The sequence below is a fragment of the Passer domesticus genome, chromosome 7 (genome assembly GCF_036417665.1).
Source record: "Passer domesticus isolate bPasDom1 chromosome 7, bPasDom1.hap1, whole genome shotgun sequence".
Taxonomy (NCBI): Eukaryota; Metazoa; Chordata; class Aves; order Passeriformes; family Passeridae; genus Passer; species Passer domesticus.
Window position 1 is genome coordinate 53,843,634 of NC_087480.1, and position 24,568 is coordinate 53,868,201.

Sequence of the window (24,568 nt, forward strand, 5' to 3'; positions counted from 1 at the left end):
AGGTCTCAATCTGCCTTACTCAGACATCAGGACAACCTTGCTTTCAACAAGCAGCATGTAAAGCAGCGAGAGCAATGCCCCTCTTCCTACTAAAACAGATTATTTGTCTCAGTAATGAAGAAAATATGAGCAAAACCAAACTGCTCCAGACCTGCTGTTTAGCCTGTGCACACGTGTGGCTAAACAGAGCGAGCAGCCTGGTCACAGCTGTGTGGGAGTGGGCTCAAGTGACAGACCACAACATGTGAGCTGCAGGTAATGGATGGAGAGCTCTCCCTGCTCCTCAGGGAGCGTGAGGAGTGAGCACTCTTGGCTGGATTGTGCCCCTGGCTTGGACTGACTTCAGCTTTCCATGGGAAACCCTCCCTGTCCTTGCCAGCCTGGCTGCTTGCCTGGGTGTGTGCCTGGGTGATGGATGGTGGCTTGGATGTCACCCAGGCAACGAAACCTTGCTGTTGTGCTCCTGGACATGTGACATTGCCTGTGGCTGTGTGTGGGGACTCAAATTCCCTGCTCTTCCCTGAAAGACACAGGCAGCTCTGACCTCTCTGGAGGAGTATGGAGGGGTGAAATGGGAAGCCTTGGAGAGCCGGTGCCCAAACAGGTGACGGGGAAGCATGGTGTTAGCAGTGGGGCTGTTGTGTGTTGCAGGAATGACCATGAGGAGGATGGCCAATTGCTCAGACCAGGTCTGGGTCCCTTGAGAGGAGCAGTGCAGCCACCGAGCTTGGGTTGGGGTGTCCAGTTATCCCTGCTCAGCCAGCCCAACCTGGAGGTCCTGAAAACCCCTTGGGAGTCTCTCTGGGATATGGGATGTGTCAGTGCTTATATCAAACCAGGCTTTGGGAACTGCCTGCTGGCATTGCTGTGACAGGACAAATGGGGACAAAGAGCTCAGGCCCTGCCTCCCCTGGGTCCTGTATCTTGGTGCTGCCTCCATCCTGCACCAGGAACCAACAAGGGCTTTAAACAGCCCACAGCCTCTCTTTCTCTGTTTCTCTGGGGTTTAAAAGGTATGAGGTGGGGATTGCATGCTTTCTCAGGGTGCTCTCGGTATGTGGTAAGGGGCTGTCCTGCTGTCCTGCAGCCCTGCCTGTCCCTCTGTCTGTCCCAGTGGCACGTGCACAGACCGAGGCTTCTGGCAGGCTCCACCTTCCGAGCCCTGTGGGCTGAAATGAGCTGACCCATTCAGGACCTGCGAGGGTGGGCTGGCACACTGATGGGTACACGTGGTACCCATGTTGCCTTTCTGCAGAAAACCAGGTTAATAACAGTAATAAAGCCTTCAGCTTTGTTGCTCTGGTGAGGTACCAGCGTGCTGTCATGCTCTGATGGTAAAACACTTCAATCTAAGTGAGCAGAAGGTGATGGCCCTGTGGAGAGACATATGTTCCTGCTCTATTATTTTTATTGCTCTTAACAGCAGTGTTTTTAAAAGCCCTCCATTTCCTCATCACACCTTTAAGTGCCAAAAGCCGGTCTCCATGGAGGGGAAGGCAGGAGGAGCAACCTGGAGGAGGCAGGCACAGGCACAGCCTCTCAGGCAGTGCCTGTTTAAGCTCTGTGACTGTGGGCAGAGAGGGATGTGCTGTGGAGATCTCAGTGTTCCCAAGAAACCACTTGCTTTGTGCTTCACCCTGCCTGGCTGCTCTCAGCAGAGTGTGCTGTGGGAGCCCTGCCATGCTCGGTACCCCATCTGTGTCCAAGCTGCCTGAAGAGCACGCAGCTCTCAGCAGGCCAGCAATGGCCCATCTGGGCTGATTCACAGGCAGGAGCAGCACCTGGGCTGGTTTCTTTGCTGTGCTCCCCAGAGCCATCACTGACACCTCTCTCTTGGAGCACCAAGATCTTGGCAGCCAGCTTCAGCTCAGCTGACAAGATAGATCAGGAGAGGCTGAGGGTGCATCCATCCCCTGCTGCCCCAGCTCCTAATCCAAGCAGGAATGGAGCATGCAGCCCCCAGCAGTCTGATGGAGTAGGATGCCTCTAAAACTGTATCTTTTGCTGAGAGTTGACATATTTCCCCATCGGGGGTGACCTAATGATTTAGCTGAGCCAGGGGATGGGGTCCCTCACTGTAGTGTCACCCCAACACTCACTGATATACTGAATGTGGCCCATGGGCTGTCACCTTGGTGGGGTGGAAATCTGCTCTGTGCTCAGAAATCCTCAGAAGCTGCTAAATCAGAGATACTTGGAGAGATCAGAAGGAATCTGTAATGCCAGTGCTGAGACTTTTGGCATGCCAACGTCCACTTCTAAGAATTAGGAAAAAAAAAATGTCCCCCTGAGACGGCAGTGGGGAGTGCACCTGGCCCTGGGCTGGTGATGAATTGCAAATCACTGGTGTTTTGTAACAGGGCAGCTTCTTGCTCTTCTCTCCACCCTCAGGAAGAGATATCTCTGCTGCAGATCAAAACAAAATAGATTGAAGTAACAGTTCAGATGAAGGAACCTGTCCACCCAGGGAACCCTGCAAATTGCTCTGCCATCTCCCTGAGAGAACAGAGGGATACACATGTATTTTCTCTCCATTTCCAAAGAAAATGAGACGCAGTGAGGTTTGGAGGCAGAGAGATGGAGTTCAGAAGAGACCTGCCTGTGTGGGTGGAAGCACTGACAACCAGGAAACCTCCAGACTAATGGAAAATGCTACCTGATGGATTCATTAATGACAAGGAATCTGGGGTTTCAATGCCTGACAATCAAATGTGGGAGTGTGTATGGATGGAGGCTGCTGAGCAGAGTCTTGATCCAGCAGCTCCTGTGTGCAGGTGAAAGCAGGATCTGCCAGGGAGTCTAAAGATAAGCCATGCCTAAATGATAGTTTGAGCTGAACTGACTCTTATAAATGGGGGAAATGGTCCAGCCTTTCCCAATAAATTCAGGATACTTCCTTTCACATTCATTAGCAGAGGGGTCCCTGCCCATCCCATGCCCACCCTTATTTGCAGCACTGCCCCAGTGCCTGGGCCAAGCTGTCTGAGCCCAAAATGCAGCATGATCTATGTGACCTTTCCAGCCTTCTTTCATGGCTCACAGCCAGAGCATTTCATTCTTTTTTTTTTTTCCTGCAGGCCAATGCAAAAATGACTGTCCTTTGCTCTGCAAAATGCTTGGAGCACCAGCAGGAAGAAAGAAACCAGTTTTGTCTGAATGGAGCGAGGAGGAAAGGGAGAAATGAAAGGACATGTCCCTGGCACTCTGTGAGCTGGGCTGGTTTCTGTGATCAAAGGTGACATTAGAGCAGTGCTGGGAGAGGAGCTGCTTTAAATAAGTGGGTTTCATCTTAATTGCATCTTTCTAAAGCCAGTGTAGCTGTTGTGCAATGAAACCTTTCTGAGCCAGAGCCTGATTGAGAGGATGGAACAAAAAAAGAAAGAGAAGGGGAAGAGCACGGCTGTGTCCCCAGCATTTGGTGAGGAGGGCTGGAGGAGGCTGAGATTTGGTAGAGCACAGTGGTGTGTGTTTCTCTGGCACTCTGCTGTGCTGGGGTCTTGGTTTTGAGATCTCCTTGGGGGCAGCTGTCAGAATGGCAAACCCAAAATCTTTAGAATGGCAAACCCAAAAGAGCAGTAGCTTCTTCAGGAAGTCTCCAAGGACTGCAGGTAGCCCAGGGGGTTTCTGTCCCATGTCACAGTTGTGAAGAAGGTGGGATAAGATCAATAGTGACCCTTCTGCCTGCCCAGGGCCTGACTCTTGGAGCTCCCACATCCACAGGAACATGGAAAGGAGTTTGAACCAGCCTCTGCTGGCTCCAGCACTGAGGTTCCCTGCTACCTCCATCTGAGGGGTCAGATCTCCCAGTGTCTAAAATTCCCTGCGTGAGAGTCAGAGGCACAGCTCTGTGGTGATCAATCCACAGCCTGAGAGAGGCTCACACCTGCTGGGATGAGATTTGCTTGCCAGATCCCAGCTGTGTCCTGGAGAGCCCTTCCCCATCTGTGAGCAAAACCAAGTGTGGACAACAGCAAAGCTGAGGATCTTTGACATCCCGGGATGATGGAGTTGGCCATACACCATGGGACTGGTGCTTTATCAGCTGAAGCCAAGCAACCCTAATGAGCAGCTGATTAGTATAATCACAGCTTCACCTGTTCATCAGGAATGGAGCATTTCCTAATCAGCTACAGGAGAGGCCCCAAGAGGGGTCCAAGGTCAAGGAATTGGAAAAATATCTAATATCTCAGCAGGCAGAAAGGGGGACACTGGTCTTTACAGGAGGTGGATACAGCTCCATTTCCTTTTTTTTTTTTCTTTTTTTTTTTTGGTTTAGGTACCCTTTAGGTTTGGTAGCAGCCTGAGAGCATTTGGTCAGAGAGCACTTCTATTTCTCTGTAATAGATTGGTTGGAGGTCACATCCAGAGGATGTTGGTCAATGGCTCTGGACATCAGTGACAAATGGTGTCCTTCAGGGGTTGGTGTTATTTAATATCTTCATTAGTGACACAGATGGAGGGATTGAGTGCACCCTCAGGAAGTTTGCAGGTGACACTAGGCTGAGTGGTGTGGGTGACACACCTGAAGGATGGGATGCCATCCATGGGGACCATGGGAACCTCAGGAGGTTTAACAAGACCACGTGCAGCGTGGTGCATGTGGGTAGGGATAATAAATGGTATAAATCCAGGCTGGGGAGGAAGAGATTGAGAGCAGCCCTGCTGAGGAGGGCTTGGGGGATATTGATGGATGAGAATCTCTGCCATGAGGGAAGGCTGAGAGAATTGGGATTGTTCAGGCTGGAGAAGAGAAGGCTTCAGAGTAACCTAATTGCAGCCTTCCAGTACCTGAGGGCAGCCAACAAGGAAGGCGGAGAGGGACTATTTACAAGGGTCTGGAGTGACAGAAGAAGGGGGAAGGGCTTCAAACTGACAGAGAGTAGGTTTAAATTAGATATTAAGAAGTTCTTTACTGTGAGGGTGGTGAGGCACTGGAATAGGTTGCCCAGAGAATTTGTGGATTCTCCATCCCTGGCAGTGCTCAAGGCTGCACTAGATGGGGCTCTGAGCAACCTGAGCAAGTGGGAGGTGTTTTTGTCCATGGGAGTTTGAACTGGATGATTTTTAAGGTGCCTTCCCACCCAAACCATTCAATGATTCTATGATTTTTGCTCAAGATGTGTCTGTAGTCAGAAATGGGAAATGCTTTGCTTGCTGCAGGAATGAAACCATCCCAGGGAGCAGCATCACATTTCATATTGCTGAGAAGTGCTCAGGAATTGTCCTTAGGGTTCAAGGCTCAGCACAGACTGTGCAGTCTCTCTGTGCCTCTGTTCCCTCACTGGATTTGACTGCTCCTAGAAGTTGCCCAGAAAGTGCCCCTTCAGCTGAAACCACCAGACCTTCCACCCCTTGTAGCTGGTGCACTGGGGGGAACCCTAAACTGCGATGCCCCTAAACTCTGCTCTGGGTCTTTTGTGCCAAAGCTCAGCTGGATGGGAAGGGCTGAGCCTTCTTCCCTCAGAGAAGCTTCCAATGCCTTCACTCACACACAGGCATCTGCTTTGCCCTCTGTTTTTACCTGCCTTTGGCTTTCAAGCCCACTTCCCTGTGCTCTCCTGCTCGTGAGCCTCACGCTGTGCCTGCTGCCAGCCTGGCTGTGCCACCGCGGGAGGACAGGGACGGTTGCATAAGCCACTCTCTGTCCTCCAGCATCGGCATTCATGCTGCACAGCCCCTATTATTGGGCTTGCAAATGACACTAATTTCCCTTCCCAAGCCCTCCCTATAATTTAGCAGCAATGTCCTGTACTCAGATATTATTAGCTGTGCCTTACGTGAACAGTTGCCCTCTTTCTGTTGGTGGGGGGAGATAATGAATTTGATAGGGAGGGCAGACCCACACCAAGAGCCTTTGTCTTTATTTTTTAATTGACCTGGCTGGCTGGGTTGGGATGGCATTACACAGGCTCTGCTGCAGCCAGCCTCATTGCTCCTCAGCTGTCAGCATCAGCTCAGAGGGGATCCCCAGACCTCTGCACTACAGGAGCAGGATGTATCACCAAGCAGGCAGTGAAGGCAGTGGACTTTCTAAGCTTTCTAAGCTCCAGGTAGCTGTGATCTATTTCAAGTTCTTTCACTCCTTGAGAGGCTCAAAGCCACCCAGCTCTTTTGTTATACCCCCTTCCTTTAAGATTTCATTGTGCTGGGCTGAATACAAGGTGACCTTGACCTTAGGCACACCACACATACACCTGAGCGTGTTTTGTTAAGAGCAGAGAGAAGAAGGAATTGTGAAAAGATGAGCTGCAGATACACTGACCTGCCCCAAGCCAGGGCCATCCATGCTGTGAGGAGCTCAGCCCACGCTGTGCTGCCTTCCTGGCCTTTCCTGCCCATGCTTCCTCTCCAGCCAGCACACCCTTTCCAGTCCAGGATGCTATACAGGGAATTTCTGGTGACTCCACAACCATATAATAATTCATAGCTTGCCCTCCTGCTCCTCCAGCATAGATCAGACATATGTGAACAGAAAAAATGCAGTCACTGTCCCCACTATCAAGTGACACTTTGTCCTTGCCCCAGCAAGAAATAAGGTGACTGTGAGAGGTTTCTACTCCAGCAGAGTGGTCACTAGGAAGCTTCTCTAGTTCTCATCAAGGAAAATAACTCCAACCAGCAGGCAGGAGGAAGAGGATTGTCTCCAGCAGGCACAGGATGCACAAGTGAGGGGTCTATATCCCAGGCTGCTGTAGCTCTTTCATCTGCTTCTGAGCATGCCTGGAGACCATATAACCTGAATATCCTGAGCAGAAAGGGACCCACAAGGATTACTGAGGTCCAGCTGCTGGCCCTGCAATGGTTTTGCACTTCATGCCGTTCCTGTGTTTTGAGGCTCTCCTGCCTTAGTTCACTGGCTATGGGGAAACTCTGCTGCTGGGTGTGGACAAAGGCAAGACTCAAGCTCTGGGGAGCCAGGGAAGGAGCAGCCCAGGAGCAGATCAGGGAAGGAGAACAGCCAGGACAGACAGGGAAGCCATGAGGTGCTGGGTAGGATTTCTTGGTTGGAGAATGCTGTTGGAAACTCAGCTCTGTTTCCCCAGACACTGGAAAGAGTTTTCCTTCCTCCCATGCAGTCACCAGGAGTCTTATACTGGTGATAGATGAGGAATTGACACTCTAGCTTTGTTAATTTTCTGTGCATGCTTGTACTCAGCAGTGCCAGGAGTTTGCGAAAAGGATTTGCATGTGGCTAAGTAAACATATTAGAGATTCAGTCTACAGAGGAAGACTTAGAAGATCATCTTCTGTTGACCCCTCTCCTCCTGATTACCAGCCCTCCCTCGAGCAGATGCTCAGCCCTGCAGCAGGGATCACAGATGCTGGCTTCTTCTCAGCTCAGTTTCTGCAAGAATATAATATTCCTGCTGATAATTAAAGATAAAATCCAAGGCTTTGCTACAGGCTATCTCTGCTGGTGACCCAAGAACTTAATCTGAAGCTTAGCAAAGGTTTTGCTAATTTTAAACCTGGAAGGGCTATTGGGCTGGGCTCAGTAACGGAGGGAGGGAGAAAGCCCAGACAAACTGAGTCGGATCAGCTTGTGCTGTCATTTCTTCTGGCTTTGATTCAGTTCTCCTGGGAAGACACCCAGCTGGGCCCTGCTTCTTCTCCATGTCACCTGAGGTTGCTCCACCAGCTGGCTTCAAAGCTTCAATGCTGGCAGAAATCTCTTTGAAATATTCTGTGTTCACCTGAGAATATAAAAAATAAAAGGAAGAGGACGAAGAAAGTAGGGGGAAGAAAAGCTCTGTGGGCTTTTGGAAATGTGTGATGGATATGCCCCCTGCCAGGTGTGTGCTGGATCAGCTGTGTAAATCCTGGGGGCTTTGAGAAGATCCACCCACCTGTTCTTGAAAGGATTCAGGTTGGGAAGAGAGCAGAGTGGGTGGAGAGATCAGCACCAGAGCCCTTCCAGGACCTGCCAGTCCTTGAGGTTTATTGTGGCAGTCACTGACAGGAAGGGACAGGGGGTACAGGGGGTCAGGCAGGGACCAGGACTGCAGGGAGGAGACAGGGATGCCAGGAGCTGCTGTTGGGAGTTTCAGGGCAATATCACAGCTGTTGATCTCTAGTGTCTGCCTGAAAGGATGTGATGGTGATGACAGCTTCTCTTTCCTGGCCAAGATCCTTCTGGGGGTGGATTAGCAGTGGTCTCACTGCCTCTCTTAAGAAACCTCCCAAACAAAGGAGTGAGTGAATGGAGGGGGTGAGCTCATGCTGGTGTTTATCCTCACTCCCATCAGGGACACTGCAATTGTGTGGTCTTCCTAGGAGATAATGATGTGATCTTTATCAGTGCTGAAATCAGCTGGGTCTGTCCTTCCTGGAGGAGGAAAACTGGGCAAACCCTCCCGTCTCTCCTGCTGGCCAGCAAAAGCAATTTACACATCGAGTAAAACATCTCGGTGTCTGGAGAAGCATCTCTGCTCCTGATACCTCCCTCGTGCTGCCAATGGCTGTCCACCTCCCTTGGCAGCAGGGTTTTATTTTTCCCTGTTAACCTGTATTTTCCCACCAGCACTGTGATACTGATGCCTCTTATCTCCAGGGGGAAAAGCCTTCTCTAAAAGTTTTGGAATTAGGCTTTGGTCAGGTGATCTCCCAGGATGTTTTTCCCCTCTTGCTTTCTTCGGTGTAGTGATACAAAGATCCTTCTCCTGTTTCCCAAATGACCAGTAATCAACCCTTAAAAGCAATAATCTGAAGACATGAAATTTTTCAGCAGCTATAAATAGGTTTTAACATAGCTTCAACTATTTACACCGGTTTGGCATTTTTTGTCTGGAGTGGGCAAAAAAAAAGTTTAAGCAACCCAAAAAAAGCAACAACAACTATCCCAAAACACAAAAAAAACCCCAAAACAAAACAAAAAATCCCCACAAAAACCCAACCAACCAACCAAAACCCCAAAACAAATGAACAAACAAACAAAAAACCAAAAAACCCCATAAAACGCTAAGATTGCAAATACCACATTTTCCTTCAGTTGGAGAAGGATAACTCCTCTCAAGGCCACCAGCCCCTTTCTCTGCCAAGACTCACAGCTACACATGAATCTTGCAGGTTATTTTCTGATCCTCTGGTCCTAACATCTAAGTAAACATATGGGAAATGAACAGGAGAGGCCAGCAGCACCAGACCATAGGGAAGATGTGTAAGGAAAGGAACTGTTGTACTGGTTCCCAATCCCTGACATCCCATGAGCCTGCCAGGATTTCCTGCAGTCTGGAGCAGATCATGCCCAGGAATATCGCTAATGAAAGTTAGCTTTTTATTGCTTTTAGATGTGTGGAAATTTGGGAGTTGCTGCACATTCCCTGTGGGGTGTCTGGGCTTCTGGAGATTACAGGAGCTGTTGGGAGAAGATCCTGAAAGGGTGGGATTCCTTCTGAAGCTTGGTCATGAGCTTGGAACTGGATCTCAGACCCTCTCCATGGTCCTGGAGAGTTGCACAGGTTTGCAAAGCACGCTTGTGACCTCTCCTGTTGCTGCAAGGAGTTATTAGGAAAGGACAAAAATGAGCAGGGAATGTCTCTGAGCCACTGCACAAATCCATGAATGAGAATCTTGAAGATTGGGTTTCCTCCTCACACCCAAAGCCCTCAACTCCAAAGGCATGGCAGGACTGGGAGAGGCAGCAAGGATGGCCACCGGTGTGTGAGGTGTCTGTGCAAAGGACAAAGAAGCACGACTGTTTAGGCTTGGAGCAGAAACATGTTTTAACCTTTTCTCTTTCCCAATGCTCCTATTATGAAAGCAAACGTGCCTTGATTGAGCAAAACAGAGAGAAAATGGAAAATGCATAGCACAGGGCTGATGATAGGACAGCAATGCTGTCTCTCTTGCTCTGTCCCTTGGGGCTGATTTCCCCAACCTTGCCATGCACCGAGCTCCTCCAGAGAGGCAGGAGGTGCTCCCTGCAGCAGTCAGACAGGGAGATCTCGATGGCACGTACACAGCCTCAGAGAGATCTCTGAGTTTGTTCCACCTGGGAGGTGGTGCCTGCCTCCTGAGCCTGCAGCTGGAATGTTTCAGGCAATGGAGGCCAATTACCTGACACGTCGAGCAATTTGGGAGTGATTTCACGCTCCCTGGGCGTACCAAAGCTGTGCCCGGAGAACCCGTGCTCTTGGAGCAGGCATGCTAAACATCAAACAGGACTTGAAGTTTCCAGCGTTTAATTTCCCATTTAGCCAAGGCAATTAAAAGCATCACCATGTAAAGTGGAGGATTTTCTCCTGCATTTTTATTTGCCTGTGTCCTTAAAGAGAGCAGCTCATCCATCGTCCTGCATCAGGAATAGGCCCGTCTGCTTGCCCCTGTCAAGGACATCTGAATCTCTGCTCCATAGTTCCACAGCCCTGGAAGCCTAGACTCTAAGAGGATGCCCTAATCCACATGAAGAACCACAGTGCAGGCACATCTCCATATGAGATGGCTCTTCTGCTGGCATAGCCAGAAAGGCAGCAAGGGAGAGAGGATGAAAATTAATTTTGAGAACAGGGCCACTGATTGGGGTGAGAAGGTGGAGCAAGATTCTTCTTGGAGATCCCAAGTGAAAGGAAGAGAACAATAGATGTAATTTGTGGCCAGTGAAATTCCAGTTAGATATTAGGAGAGAAATTCACCCTTGGGATGGTCAGACACTTGGGACAGGAGTCCAGGAAGGTGGTGAGTCTTAGTCCTTAAAGATATTCAAGCCTTCACTGGACAAAGCTGTCCCTAGCCAGTACAAGAAGGTGCTGGCTGGCCACCTTTAAGCTTTGCTGTCTGGGTTATAGGTCTGAAGGCATCAATTTCTCGCTAAAATAAGGGATTAGCACTGATGACTGCAAAACTGGTGAGAGGCATCTGGATGGGATAGTGAAGGTGCCCCTGGAAGCACCGCAGGAATAAGCCAGCCCTCCGGCAGTGGGAGGTGTGCTCCGAGGCAGCTCATCCTGCGGCTGCCCATTCCCTGGCTGTTCCACTGGGCACACCCAGGTAATTCCTCTCAGGGCTGGCACTTGGAGGGCTTTGAAGTGCATTTCCTTCCATTCAGTTATCTCCGGGAGCTCTGGAGGGTGGTGGCAGAGGTGGCTGCATCAGTTCATTTGTTCTCCGGGACGGGTTTTTAACCAAGTAATTAAGGGTTGTTTTCAGTTGTACCTGAGAATCAACCAGTGAGGCAGAGATAAGGTAATGGCATCGCAGCAGGTCCTCCACTGTTATTTCTGGCTATGAATTAGTCACAGCCACTGAGGCACTGCGAGTAAGTGCATTGATCATTTGCTACAACAATAAGAATTTGAACCAGTTATGCTCTTTTCCTTTCTAGAAATACTTTGGAAACTGCTGACTTAATGAGCACGAGTCCAGGCTCTTCCCAGAACACTAATAGCATCCATTAAGAAAGAAAAAAAATCCAACCCTTTATTTTGTGGCTGCTGAAAAGCCTGTTGCTGTTAACTGCCCATGTCTGGGTTCTGCCCAGGGAGGCTGAACTCTCCAATTCACAGGAGGATCCAAGCTGTTCCCTCAGAGAGACTGGGAAAGATTAAAAGCAGCTGAAAGCAAACCATGCTGGCTTGATGAATGGCATTTGGATGCTGTCATGTTGTGGCTGCTGGCATTGTCTTCCCTGAGAGCTGTAGCATGAGCCTCCTCAAAACCAGTGCTTGGGGCAAAACCTTGAGGAGCCACGGGGCGAGATGAGGATCCCACCTTGCCTTTTCACTCGAGAGCTTTGCAGTGATGAGATGAAATCCCAAATTCAGAAAGGTAGTCAGATGGTCCCAAAAGACTCAGAGAAAAAAAAACATGAGCAAGGTGCATTATTATGTTTTGAAGCCATGAATGTGCTTTTTGAACCTTTGAATTTCACTGCCTTGGGTGAGGAAAGTGGGTGAACTCAAGACTGGTCATTCCAGAGAAGGACAAGCCTGTACTTTGGGGGCTTTAATAGAAAATATTGTTTATTCAATCAGCCTGCCCCTGTCCACAGGGATGGTCTCCCTGGCACAAGTGATGCTGTGAATGTGCATGAGGGCAGGGTTTGTCACTCCTGCTTCCCAGAAAAGCAGCACTGATGGTGCTGAGCAAACATCCCAACAGGAATGAGTCCAGCGTGTGCTCAGCACCTCGCACCATCCCTGCCACGCTCTTGGGAAGGGGGGCACAGCTGTAAGTGACAACAGGGACTGTCTGGCTGGACCAGAATTGTCTCCAGATGGCTGCTGTCACATGTTTATATCCTCACGTGGCTTCCAAGCAATAGGAATGATTAAACACAACTGGAAAAGCCACATTTAACAGTGGCCCCCTCACCCCTAAGTAAGTACTTGAGAAAAAAAGTTCATGCTGTTAAGGGATGTTTTGGGCAAGTTTTTTCCCATGTGGAGGAAGGGTGATCTACTCAAAACAAGGAAGAGATTCAGAAAATCAAAGTTAAGTTCTGTGCAGACTCTCTAGCCCTTACTGGAATTACCAAATTCCAGATTTTAAGGCTCTGGCCTTTATTATGGACTTGGTAAAGCAGGGCTAACAATCTGTGGTTTGTGTGTTTACACTGCAAACACTTCCACATCAAGATTACCTCCTAGCTTGTCCAGCTGGGAATTGTTGGTCTGATTTTCAGATGGAAACTGGGCACATGATGTTTTGTATCAAACAGTGAGAATTCCCATACATCCCTAATGACTCAAATAGGCATGATTATTCACTCAGGTTTCCCACCCAAACAAACAGAGGAAACAGCTGTCACAACTAAAATACCTTTCAAGAGCTCAAAAAAACGTTCCAAGCATGGGCTGGATTGGAAAGCTGAACACTGACTTTTGTTACACTACCAAACTACTTAACCCTCAGCATGGGTCAAATAATATATTTATTTTAAATATTCTAATTTTTTTGACAGTTAAACTTTATTTGAACTTTTAATTTACAAATTAAATTAAGTTGAAAAGATTAATTTTTTGAAGTTGATATATGAAACTGTTTTTTTTTATTTCTATAGCCATATAAAGAAAGAATGTGGAATGAATCAGAGTGCTTTTTTGGTTTGTTTTTTGGTGCATTTTTTTGTTTTGTTTATGGTTTTAGGTTTTTTGGTGGTTGGGTTCTTTTGTTTGCTTGTTTCAGACAAAATAGCTGCCTTTAGCAGAGCTTAGCAAACATTTGGGAGGGTGACCCATCTTTGGCCCATTTTTCCCACCTGTAGATGGACCCTCACTACAACAGCTCATGGAGTTAAGGAGAAAGAAGATGGGTCCAGTCACAGCAGGATTCACTGACAGGAAATGATCTCCTACACTTCACCACAACTTTAACTGTATGTTGAATAATCTGCCCTATTTACCACACAGTGGAACCCAGGAAATTCCTTTACGCTCAAGTGGCAAATATTTAAATACTGTTTTCACCAGCAAACAGCCCCTGGGCCAGAAAGGACTTGCTTGGTTTATTTATTTGTTAATAGTTTTCTTTTATTGAACACAGCTGTTCTGAGAAAAAAAAAAAGGAGAAAACACAGCAACACTAAAGAGGGAGCTGCCCAGACATCCCAGGAGAATCCAGATGTAGAAACCTTCTCTTATCACCAAACAGGAAGGATTCAGATGAGAAACACAGAAATTAGTGCTTAGAAGTTCTTCTGCTTGAGCTGAATGTCTGTTCTCCAGAGATGCACAAAGATGTTTGAGATAGAAACAGGTCAAATTAAAATTAAAAATTAAGAATTTTCCTGGCCAATCCCAAGATAAGGCAAATCATAAATAATAGCACTTTCTTGCATAGTATTTGTACATAAAAAATGGTGGGAGAGAAGCCTCAACAATCTTGAACAGCACATAGAAATGGCAATTAGTAAATATATCGTGCCACTCACATAAAAAGAAGGGTACCAGTGAGAATCAGAGGATTTGAAACGACAAAAAAAAAAAAAGTTTCCCCACATTATTTAGTGATGAATGTTACTGCTCCGGGCAAAGATGTAATAGGTCCAAAACCAGCCTGAAGTTTTCATGGGAAAATCACCAGGGCCTGTTAATAGCCATGTGTCAATGTCCACTTCAGGAGTCCATCAGTCATAAACTCCTTGAAAGAAGAAAGGAATTCCAAGGAAAAATCACTCCAAACTTGAGAGTTTTTTTAATTTTAAAAAACTTCCTGCTAGAATTCCCTACCAGTGCCAGATACAGGTGCAGTATCATATGGACTTCTGGTAATCTCTTTTTGGTGTATGTTTTTCATTGGCAATGTCTTAATTCCTACCCATGACAGCTTTTCCTTCCACTAGACTGGAATTTCTCACCAGCATGTGGCTGGTCCAATGCCAGGAAGAACAGGCTCAGCCCACCAAGCCTTTGGAAGCCCAGGCCCCCAGGATTCAGTTTGACTTGGAAACCATGAACACTAAGCTGAGTTCTTCCTGATCACCAAACCAGGTTGTGCCCAAAGCCTGTGTTCAAATATTTTTCAGTCCTGACAAGACCAGGAACTTGGATTTTCTTGCAATTAAGAGACAAAGAAGTGCCAGAGCACAGCACCCATGTACCCACAGGCTTTTAAATGTCCCCTTGGAACCAACCTGGCTCCTCTCTGGCTTGGCTACATTATCCAGCTCCCACTTGAAGGACCCAGGGATACTGAGGCCATTCTCCTTGAGTTTGCTCTTCCCCTTTATCTCCCCTCTGCTAAAGATATGCTCCCCGTGTCTTATTTGCATTTGTCTGCCTTCATCTCTCAGCCACTGGCTCTTGTTCCGGCTTTCTCTGATAGATTAAAAAGCTCTTTAGAAACTGGTGTTTTCTTTTGCTGACGGCACTTAGACACTGTAATCAAATCACCTCTTGACCTCCTTTCTGATAAGCTAAATAGACTCTTTCAAGGTCTTGTTGAAATTTTTTTCTGTTGCTCTCAGATTATTTGCAGTCTCTCTCCTGCAGCACTCAGTCTGTATGCAGCTCTCCCGGCCTCCTCCTAGGATGGGGAGGTGGAATAGGCTTTTTTAAAGAAATGGGAAACGTTGTGGCATAGCTGAGGCTTTGGCTTGGGGTCGGACTCTTCTACAAGGGCATCCACCTGCCCACAGCCTACCTGATATCCATGGCATGCTCCTCCTTTATCCACGCATGCCCAAATTCCCCTTTCATAAAATGACTTCTCCTATTTAGGGTACAAATGGTCTGATCCCATGTCAGCCCCAATTCCCAGGCAGGAATCCTTCCCTTCACCTGGAGCACTCAACACCCACTGAACAGACCTGCCAAAGTGCTTCTTGTGGACTTGGGACAGAGCTGTGCCCCAACACATCCGGTGTTTGCTGCTCCCTTCTCCAGCTGTCCCCTTCCCAGAGCACATCTTCCTCTCTTCTCCTGCACCCTTCACTGCTTCACTCCCTTTAGGGCCTGCAGCCCTCCTCAGGGCACAGCAGCAGCATCCTCACCCCGCACATGTCCCTTGCAGAGGTGGCTCCCTCCCTCAGTGCCCTTCCTTTGCCGCAGGATGACCAAGCATCTTCTCTGCAGTATTAGGAGAACTGCAGGATATGGAAGGTCCTGCTTTTTCCAGCCAGATGTTGTCAGCCTGTAGTTATTAGAGATCCTCCAGTGCTCCCACAGCCTCTGCATTTTTTCATTGATGAAGCAACAAGCTCCAGATTTGAAGCCCTTCCTAAGTGTGTCAGACTTGGAATGACTCCACCAGCTTTTCCCACTGCTCAGAGGCATTCAGAAGATATTTAATTAAACCCACATAAGATTGCTGTTAGCAAGCTTTCTCCAATTAGCAAGGTGGAGAGGACTACATGTCATGGGGAGAAATGAGCAGACATGAAATGGTTTTGTTGCCTATGCCTTCCTCAGTGTCAGATTAATTGGCACTTTTCTTCCAATTTGAGGCAGAGCTCTGGGTGCACACGGGTCACAGCATCACAGAGCAATCCCATCCCATTTTGTAGTTTCCTCTCTCTCTCAGCATGATTGAAAATTTCCTTAGGCACTTGAATCATGTTGTGCCAGAGGAAAAAAAAAAGAAGGAAAATTAGAGGCGCTCAGACTGGTCCTAGGCAGGGTTCTTTCAGGACTGCCACTCTCCTCTTCCTCACCCATCTGTGTGCAAGTGTGTTGGATTTTTGTGCTGTTTGAACATATGCCCCAAAGCACAACTGGTTGAAATCAACCTCAAATGGACTTGCAGTCACCCAGGCCCTCTCTGAAACAAGTTGAATTAGTCAGAGGGTGATCCAGCCTGACTGAGAATCTGCCTCCCTATTTGTCACTATGAACTTGCAGGGATCAGCTGCAAGGAGAGTGGCTCCTTCAAAAGCAGTAACAAGAGACTTCCTCAGCAGAGATGCTCTCCCTGTGACCCCAAGGATCTGCTGGCTCTCAGGACGTGTGTGTGACACTCATTTGTGTCCTTCCCACAGCGTGGTGCTGTGTCCCAGTTTGGGCTGAGTTTGTATCCTTGGAACTCCTTACAGGGCTGTCCTAAGGGTGTTGAGAATCAGCTCCACTTTTCCTCCCACAGTCACAGTCCCAACACCACAACAAATTCTCTTCTATCAAATCAGGGCACCAGGCTTTGTTTATTATTTGGAAATTGCAAACCAGACCTACCTCAATGTGCAAGCCTGTGATGGGGACATGCTGCTATGACAACAACATGAGACTGAATCATCCAGACAGACGAGACACACATAATTGTGTGATCACCTGTTCCCACTTGTTCAAAGGAAATTTTATTAGTGCTGCTGAAGGTGCATTAGTGAAGAAAGCATAAAACATCCACACTCCAGTTTGGGCTCAGCTAATCAATGCAAGCATGGCCTGAGCCTGGTGCCTCACTGCTTCTGCCACTCAGCATTTCACAGGATCCAGAACAGAATTTACAGAAACCTGTGTCTACATGTGAGGGATCAAGAAAATCTCAGTTTCTACTAATATGAAACATTTATCCCTTTTGTGTTTTTTTGAGAACATTGGAGTTTTGACTGCAGGATATTTGTGGCCAGTGAAGGGACAGTCTGGATCCAGGATGATGGTTAGAGAATGGGCATGACTAATGGAAAACATGACTCTTTTTAACATTATAAATCCCAAACCAACAATAATTAAGAATGGTTAGGTGGGAGAGGAAAGATGGTCTGCTGGACTGCAGGCAAACAGGAATATGCAGGGTCATCATTCACTCAGCCATACATATAAATCTGAATGTGTTAGTGCTGTGCAGGTGCATCAAACACATCCATTTCCAGATGCTGAGAGCACAATTCCACTTGTTTCCTTGCTCCCTTGTTCCTCCTAACATGAGGGTGCCAAAATTACAATTCCAATCATAGGGCTGGCTTTGTGTGTCCTTTTTTTAGCCATATAACTTCTGGGCGGCACAAAAAATGGCTTAATGTCAGTTCAAGAATACCCTAAATGGGAGTGTCTGGTGCTTCTTTTACTAATCTGTCTTTTCCAGATCTGTTGGTGGTTTTGCTTCCTTAAGTCTTTCATACCTTAATCTTCACCCAGAAGACTCCAGCAGGTATAAAGAGCTGGTCAAGTGTGAAAAAAAAAAAGCCCATTGTGTTTATGAATCACACTCTCTTTGAAGCAGTGGTCAAAAAAATTCATAAGGAACTTTTTTCCCCCAAGCTTTTTGTCAAGATTTCAACACACAATGACAAAAAAAGCAATTTTGATAGGGTATTTACAGCATTTGAAGATTTTCTACCAGGAGAATCAATGGCATTTTTACATGACTTAGGGAATTTTCCGGCAGTGCTCCATTCTGATAGTGCCCAAATAAATATCAGTCAAATTTCCCCAGGAGCTGACAGGGGGCATTGTTGGCAGCAGCAATAAGACCTGAGATGTGGATATTTCCTCTGTAGATAATGCACATGCATGAGTGTCTCACTGAGAACATTTCCATCTGCTCCATGGTGAGAGGAAAATGTGGGTATTCCATAAGAACCATGCTGAGACCACTCAATCAACCACTAATAAAACCAGCCTGGAGTAATGTGAAAACAAGAGGCTCAGATGCACAGACATGAACCATTGCTGGATGAGCCTGTGCTACAAACCAGGGCCACCCCAGTGACAGAGCACATTGTGAAGAGCAGCATCTCTCCCACCTGCCCCTGGATGGGGCACCAAGGCTTAGCCAGGTGTGAGGAGGCACTTAATCAGAGTTAGCTTCAAAAGGCATTAAGGAAAGAAAAAAAGTCCCAGAAAGGAGAATAATGAGGCATAACAACAGATCTGCAGACAAAAGCAAGACCTCTGTCTTGAACAGAGAATGAAATGCTGTCTGAACGGCCAATCCAGGGGGTGGTCATCAGCAGCACAAGGTCTAGCTCGAGTCCAGCAGGTACTGGACCCAATCCTGTTCAACATCCTTTATTAACCATGGGGATGATGGGGTAAGAGTGCCAGTCCGCTTATCCCCAGTAAGTTTGCTGATCATACAAGACAGGAGGAGTGGCTGATACACCCAAGGGTCCTGCTGCCATCCAGAGGGACCTTGACCTGCTGGAGAAATGGGCTGACAGGAACCTTATGAAGTTCAGAAGAATAAAAATTCCTGCACCTGAGGAACTGCCCCAGGCACCACCAGTACAGTCTGGTGGTTCAGCACTGGTACAGGTTGCCCAGAGTAGAGTCTCCATCCTTGGAGATATTCAAAAGTTGACTGGACATGGTGCTGGGCAAACAGCTCTAGGTGGCCCTGCTTGAGCCATGCAGACCAGCTGGCCTTCAGGCCCTGTCAGCCTCAACCATTCTGTAACTGCCATTCTGAGGAGGTTTTAAAGGGCAGGTTGAACAAATATATGGTCAGACTGTTTTGGGAGGATGGACTAACGTTGTGAAGGCTCCCTCACTCCTGCCTGGGTTCTGGTTGGGGTTGAGAGGATCTTCACACCAGGTCTACACCAGCTGGCAGTGTCTCTGACTGCCACCAGCCCACATCTAGCAGCTGCATTTGCTCAGTGACACTGTTAATAGGAATCTTCAAGAACAGATGGTGCTAGAAAGTTTTCACTCTAGAATGGGGGAAATCTTGACTGCTTTCTTAATATTTTAACTGAAAGCTGTGTAGCAAAAAAAAAAAAGCCATTCCACACTCTTTCTGATTTTGGGTTTTCTTCTGCAACTCCATCTCCTGTCAGAAGATCATAATGTTGCTGCACAGCTACAGAAGAAGAGAGGCACCTGTGGGCATGGCTGTCACCTCTTTGCGTGGTCTTGGTGCTACAGGTTTGAGTTAGAGAGACAAATTTTCAAGAAAAAGACATGAAGCAATCCTATGACCTTTCACTGCTTAGAAATCTGGGGATGCCTTTTGATGGCATTAGCCTTTAAGCTCAGTTTTCTTCCACAGCTTGGCAGATGGGTTTCATGATTAAGGTCTGAATAAGCTGTAGAGAATGGAGGTCCCTCAGATCTCTGCCTTGAACCCTTCTCCTGTCAAACAAAATGCAGGAGATGGACACCGTGTGAAGTGTGGGGGTGGCTGTCATTCTGCTACGTCATGTCATCAGTCATCTCCGCTCCCCACCAGCCTGACTTGGGGAAGATGGGATCCTGAACAGAGCCAGGGGAACACACACACATACAGCAGAGAACAGAAATAACATAACCTGGCAGAAAGCAGGCAGGCTGTCACACCTCCACGGGGAAAACTGATGCAGCCTCTTGCTTCTGTTTCAAAATCAATTTCAAGCTGGTTCCACAAAAGAAATGGCATAAAGGGCATTAGATCTGGCAAGAGAGGCTGCTGCTCCCAGGATGATGTATGGGAGATGAGTACAATTACCTGCATGCCTAAAGCTGGTACACAGCCTTTTAGGTTCAGCAGACTCTGGCTGTCCTTTCCCATCAGCAGGAAGATCAAAACAAAGTCTCCAAAGCCTCTTATGGGGCTGGGCTTGTCTCTGCTCCTGCTGTGCTGGAGAACAGAACAAGGAGCAGCAGTGGCAGCTACTCAGCAAGGACCATCTGTAATGCTGCACCAAAGATGATCTGGTGCACAGTGATGCAGGGGAACCTCTTGTGCACCAGCAATGCAGTGCCATGGCTGCTCTGCCACTCTTCCCTATGCCTGCCATCTCCCCTCTCCCAAACTCACCATCCCCTTCCCTTCTGCACCTAATGAGAGAAGCAACGCAGAAACCACAAGACTAATTCCTACACACACCCTCTTGCAGGTGCCACCTTTCCTTTGAAGGCTCACCTGGAGTTGGCATGGACAGTGGGAACATCATGAGCTTGTGAGGAAAGAGATGCTGAGGTCCTGGCACCATCATCCACTCAGCCAGTGTTTAGTGGGCTCCCCAGAGAATGGGGGCACCTGCTCAGGAGTTGTGTGATCCTCACACAGTTGGATGTGCAGCAGATAGAACATGATAAAACAGCTGAACACCTTTGGCCCCTGGACTTAATTTCTGTGGAAGAAGGAGACGTAGGCAAGCAATGGTTGCTGCATTTCCCCCATGAGCAGCAAGGGCCTTGCACTGGCTTCTTCTCTCTGCTTTTGTTTGGAGGCCAAATGCAATAGGAAATACCAGAAGGTAGATGTTGTCTTCAACTGGTGGCTCTGGTTTTTCTCAGACTGACAAAAGCTTGGAGATCTACAGCCCGTTTAGAGAGACAGGGCCAATGGTGTCTCATGTTATTTGGTGAAATTAATGAAGTCTAATCTTTTTTTTTTCTTCTTGAAAATTGAAATGCCTTGGGAAAACAGTATCCTCTGTCTCGTGGCTACAGGCAGCTCTCCTGAATAAGCTATTGTCAGGCCTCAGAGATGTGAGTCACAGCATCTTTAATCTCTGGGCGGGAGCATTCTCCATGGCTTTCATGCTTTGGAATAAATCTTCAGAGATGTTCCCAAATTAAGCACGATTCCTTTCTAATCTCCTTGCACTTCTTCCTCTCCCCATTTTATCAGCCAGGCTCAAACACATTTCACATGGCCTACTTCGAAGCAAACTGATTAATGTGATCGCTTCAGGTTTTAGGAAGGATCAGTGCTTACAGCACAGGAAAGGGCTCCTACTGCTGCTGGCAGCCCCAGCTCCACAGTGCCTTGGGTGGCTCAGAGGGATCTGCCTGTGAGCAGAGCTGGCAGCAAAGGCTGAATCACAGACTACACGGGCACCTTCCCAAGTCCAGCAGGACTCAGTGTCCAGGCAATTCCCTGAGCCCTCAAGGATCAGAAGCAGCATCATGCTGTATCATGTGGCTGGTGCCTCTTGGGCTTGGGGGAGGAGGAGGGAGGAGCTGCTGGCCTGCAGAAGGGATGTGCTGTGCTGCCCAGTGGCACCACGTCCCTTCCCGGGGTACCACAGCCTCCGCCTGCTCCTTCAGCCAGGGTCAGCTGAGCAGAGGGTTGCAGCTCCTGCTGCTCTGCTGCAGCTGGCACACATCTGGTGTAGAACAGAGGGTTTGGGTCTGCATCACTGCCATGTGTGATTCAGGCCTGGCTGTGGGGTGTGAAAAGCTTGAGTTGGGAAGCAGTTGTCTGAATGTCAGTCAGGGATAGAAAGTGATGTTGGAACAGGGAGGTGAAATGCTTTGGAAAAACACTAACTGTGGATCCATATGCGTGTATTGATGTTGCTCACAGAGAGAAAACTGCTCCTCTTGGCTTTTGTGAATCAATTTTTCTGATAAAAGATGCAATCTCTCTCTGCCAACCTGCCTGTGTTCAGCTCATGCAGGTCATTCTCTGTTGTCTAACAGAGGGGCTGCTCGCCTGCAGTGTCCTTGGACAGCCCCCAAGAGCTCACAGCCTACACAGAAAAAGCTGTGCAGTGATCAGCTGTGTTTTACAGACAAGGAGCTAGAGATGGAAGAACTAGGAAGGAAGGAATCTCCCTCTGCAACTGCAGTTTTGAAGCAACAGTGTCCTGAATGCAGGGTTACATTTGCCTGGGGCTGGGAGTCTCAGAAGCATAAGCGCCCTTTGATTTGCCACCAGGCTGTAGAATGGGACAGGCTACAGTTTCTGAAGGTGAATGAAATAATAACTAAAATGCTGAAGTAAAAAAAAAACAGTATGTTTTTATGGGTAACACCAAATGGGACACTGCCCATGGAAAGGTGAACCTCATGGAGTGCCACAGAACTCACAGAGCAGAGTAAATATTGATGGTAGAGGGGATAGGAGAAGCACAAATTTAAAAAAAAAAAAAAGTGTTTTGAAGGAGTGGGCCTCCTGACATTGCTTGTTTCCTACAGAGTCTCTGCCTCAAGCAGAGCAGGGTGATGAGGAGCCCTAGAGCTCCTGCCTTTGCAGGCTGGCCCAAATGTCTACAGTCTTGTGCATTTCTTTTTCCTTGATTGACAAGAGTGAAGGACCCTCGTGCTTTAGTGAGTGTATAATGGCTGCCTTGATGTCATTTATTGAAGCTTTGGAATAGCTGTGCTTTCTAATTACTTCTTCCCACCTGCCTGAAGAGCACCTTTTGCTTTCAGATTAACTTCTTGCTGTCTCTTTGAACTTGTGCCTCTGTACTCCAAGCACCCTGGGTTTTGTGAGATCAAGGCAGGCTTGGTTAAGGTAAAAGGCAAGTAGTGATCAAGGTGGTTTTTATTTCCTTTCCTGCACAGAGACGTGCCAGGTTTGCTGATTAGACTGTGTGTGGCACAATCAGAGCCCTTGTGCCTTCAAAGAGACCCTCCAAGAAGAACAAGTTAGTGAGTGGCCTTTGAAGGGGAAAAGCCTTCTTCCTAATCTTCAGGGGGCATCAGCAGTGTCCAGCATGAGCATCCACAGGCACTGCACATCTATCCTGGATGTGTGCAGTAGCTTCTTTGCTCCTGCAAGCAGAGAGGTTTGGGGGCTGTGTGATAGGTGCCTCCTAGGTGAGTGATGTTTTGCAATTCAAGCTGCAAGGGCTGATTTGCAGCAGACAGTTAAATGTCCTGGATAGAAATGCCAATGTCCAGATCCAGGCCACTACATAGTGGCATAGTGGTTTGACTGAATTTAAATTGGAAAAAAATCACATTGTTCTTACTGAATATGGATTCAGTGAAGCTTTTAAAATGCCAAATCACGAGTCTAGTCGTGGCATGGAGGGAAGTTCTAAGGTTTTCCTGTCCACATAAGACACTTAGGCACAAATCATAATCTGGAATTTGCAGCACCCTTACTGTCTGAGGCAGTGGGGCAGGAGCTGTCCTTGGGCTTTGTGCAGCATTGAGCACACCAGGCAAGCTGAAAAATGACATCCTCTCTTCTAAGACTTTTTTCCTGCCCATCTGTTTCAATCAGAGCATTAAGTTGCTGGTGGTCTCCTCAGAGATGGTGGTTTCTTATGGAAAACTAGAAATTAAATCAAGAGGGAGGCCTAGGGGTCCAAAGCATAAAGCCAGGTGAAGGGTGTACTGCCTGCTCTTAAAAACTGCAGCAGTGGAAGGCCATCCCTGTCCAGACAAGGTTTTCCATAATTTCTGACCCATACATATCTTCTTAAGCTGCCACTGGAGCCTACCACATTCTTTTCTTACTTCCCATCACAGAGAAGATGCCCTACTTTGACAGAGCTTCTTATAAATTTGCAGACTGATCTGATTTCCTCCTTTTCTGAGTTTAAAACAGTCACATCTTTTCAGTTTCCCTCTGCACTTCCTATTTTCAAGGGTTTTGATAATGCTGGTCACTTCTGACTCCTAACACACTGAGACTGGGTACCCAAAACTGGGCATGAAATTGCAGTGCTGAGGGAAAGGATGCTGTGTGGCATCTGATGGTTTCTGCCTGATGATACAGTCCAGGATGCAGCAGAGCTCTTTAACAGCTGCACATGTGGTGGTTCCAGCAGCTGAGGACTAAAGAAGCCCTGGGTACAACCTCCATCCGTGCTAGAAATTATTGCTGCTTGCACACAGGAATAGCTCAGAGCAAACTGCAAAGCCCTGCTGTAAAGCAGGACAAGTTACTTGGGAGACACGTGGCCTGGCCTGAGCACAGCCTATTTCCCATGGAGTTATTCCTGAAAGCTGAGTTCTGCTTGGAGTCTGTGGTGTCCTGTAAATGAGATGTTTCATGCTCCGGTGTGGCTGTCAAGAGGCATTTTGCACCAGCAGAGTTTCTCTCTCCTCTCCCCAGCTGCCTGTTTACTCCAGACCTGTCAGAATGGCATGTCTGGTTCCCCTGTGAAAAATTTGGTGCAAGCAGCCAAAGGATTTAAAAGTTATTAGGAAAAAGAAAAAAAAATTAAAAAGAGAACAGCAGAATAATTCTGCTTCCTTCAAAAATAAAGCTTAAAAAAGATGAAAGGTATTTGCCTTCACTCTCTATAGGCTCTAACTCAGCAGCCAGCTGGAGAGAATTTGGGAAAGCAATTCCAGGAGCTTGGAGCTCTTACTGTCAGTAAAACCTGCCACTGGGACAGCAGAGCCATCTCACTGCAATCCGCTTTCCTCTGCTTCCTGGCAGGTTCAGCTTTTCAGCTTTTTTATAGTGTTTTCTTCGAGCTGAAAGTCCCCCAGTAGCTTGATCCACTTCCTGTACAAGATGACAAGTGATTGCCCACAACTGGCAAGTCAATTCCTGGCCTGGCACTCCAGGCTGTGGCATTGAG

The 24,568-nt window shown here is 47.7% G+C and overlaps 1 protein-coding gene and 1 long non-coding RNA gene across 2 annotated transcripts in view; both read left to right on the forward strand.

The window, feature by feature from the left end:
• The first annotated feature begins 556 nt into the window (after positions 1 to 556).
• RAD54L (RAD54 like) overlaps positions 557 to 24,568 on the forward strand; it is a 48,765-nt gene continuing 24,753 nt past the window's right edge. Inside the window, exon 1 of the mRNA XM_064428763.1 lies at positions 557 to 604. Within this exon, the coding sequence (XP_064284833.1) occupies positions 572 to 604 (33 nt within the window). The 5' untranslated portion in view covers positions 557 to 571. The remainder of the gene's footprint in view (positions 605 to 24,568) is intronic.
• Positions 11,012 to 12,952, forward strand: LOC135305274 (uncharacterized). Its single transcript, XR_010366500.1, has 2 exons — positions 11,012 to 11,181; positions 11,321 to 12,952. It is a non-coding gene; the product is annotated as an uncharacterized LOC135305274 (long non-coding RNA).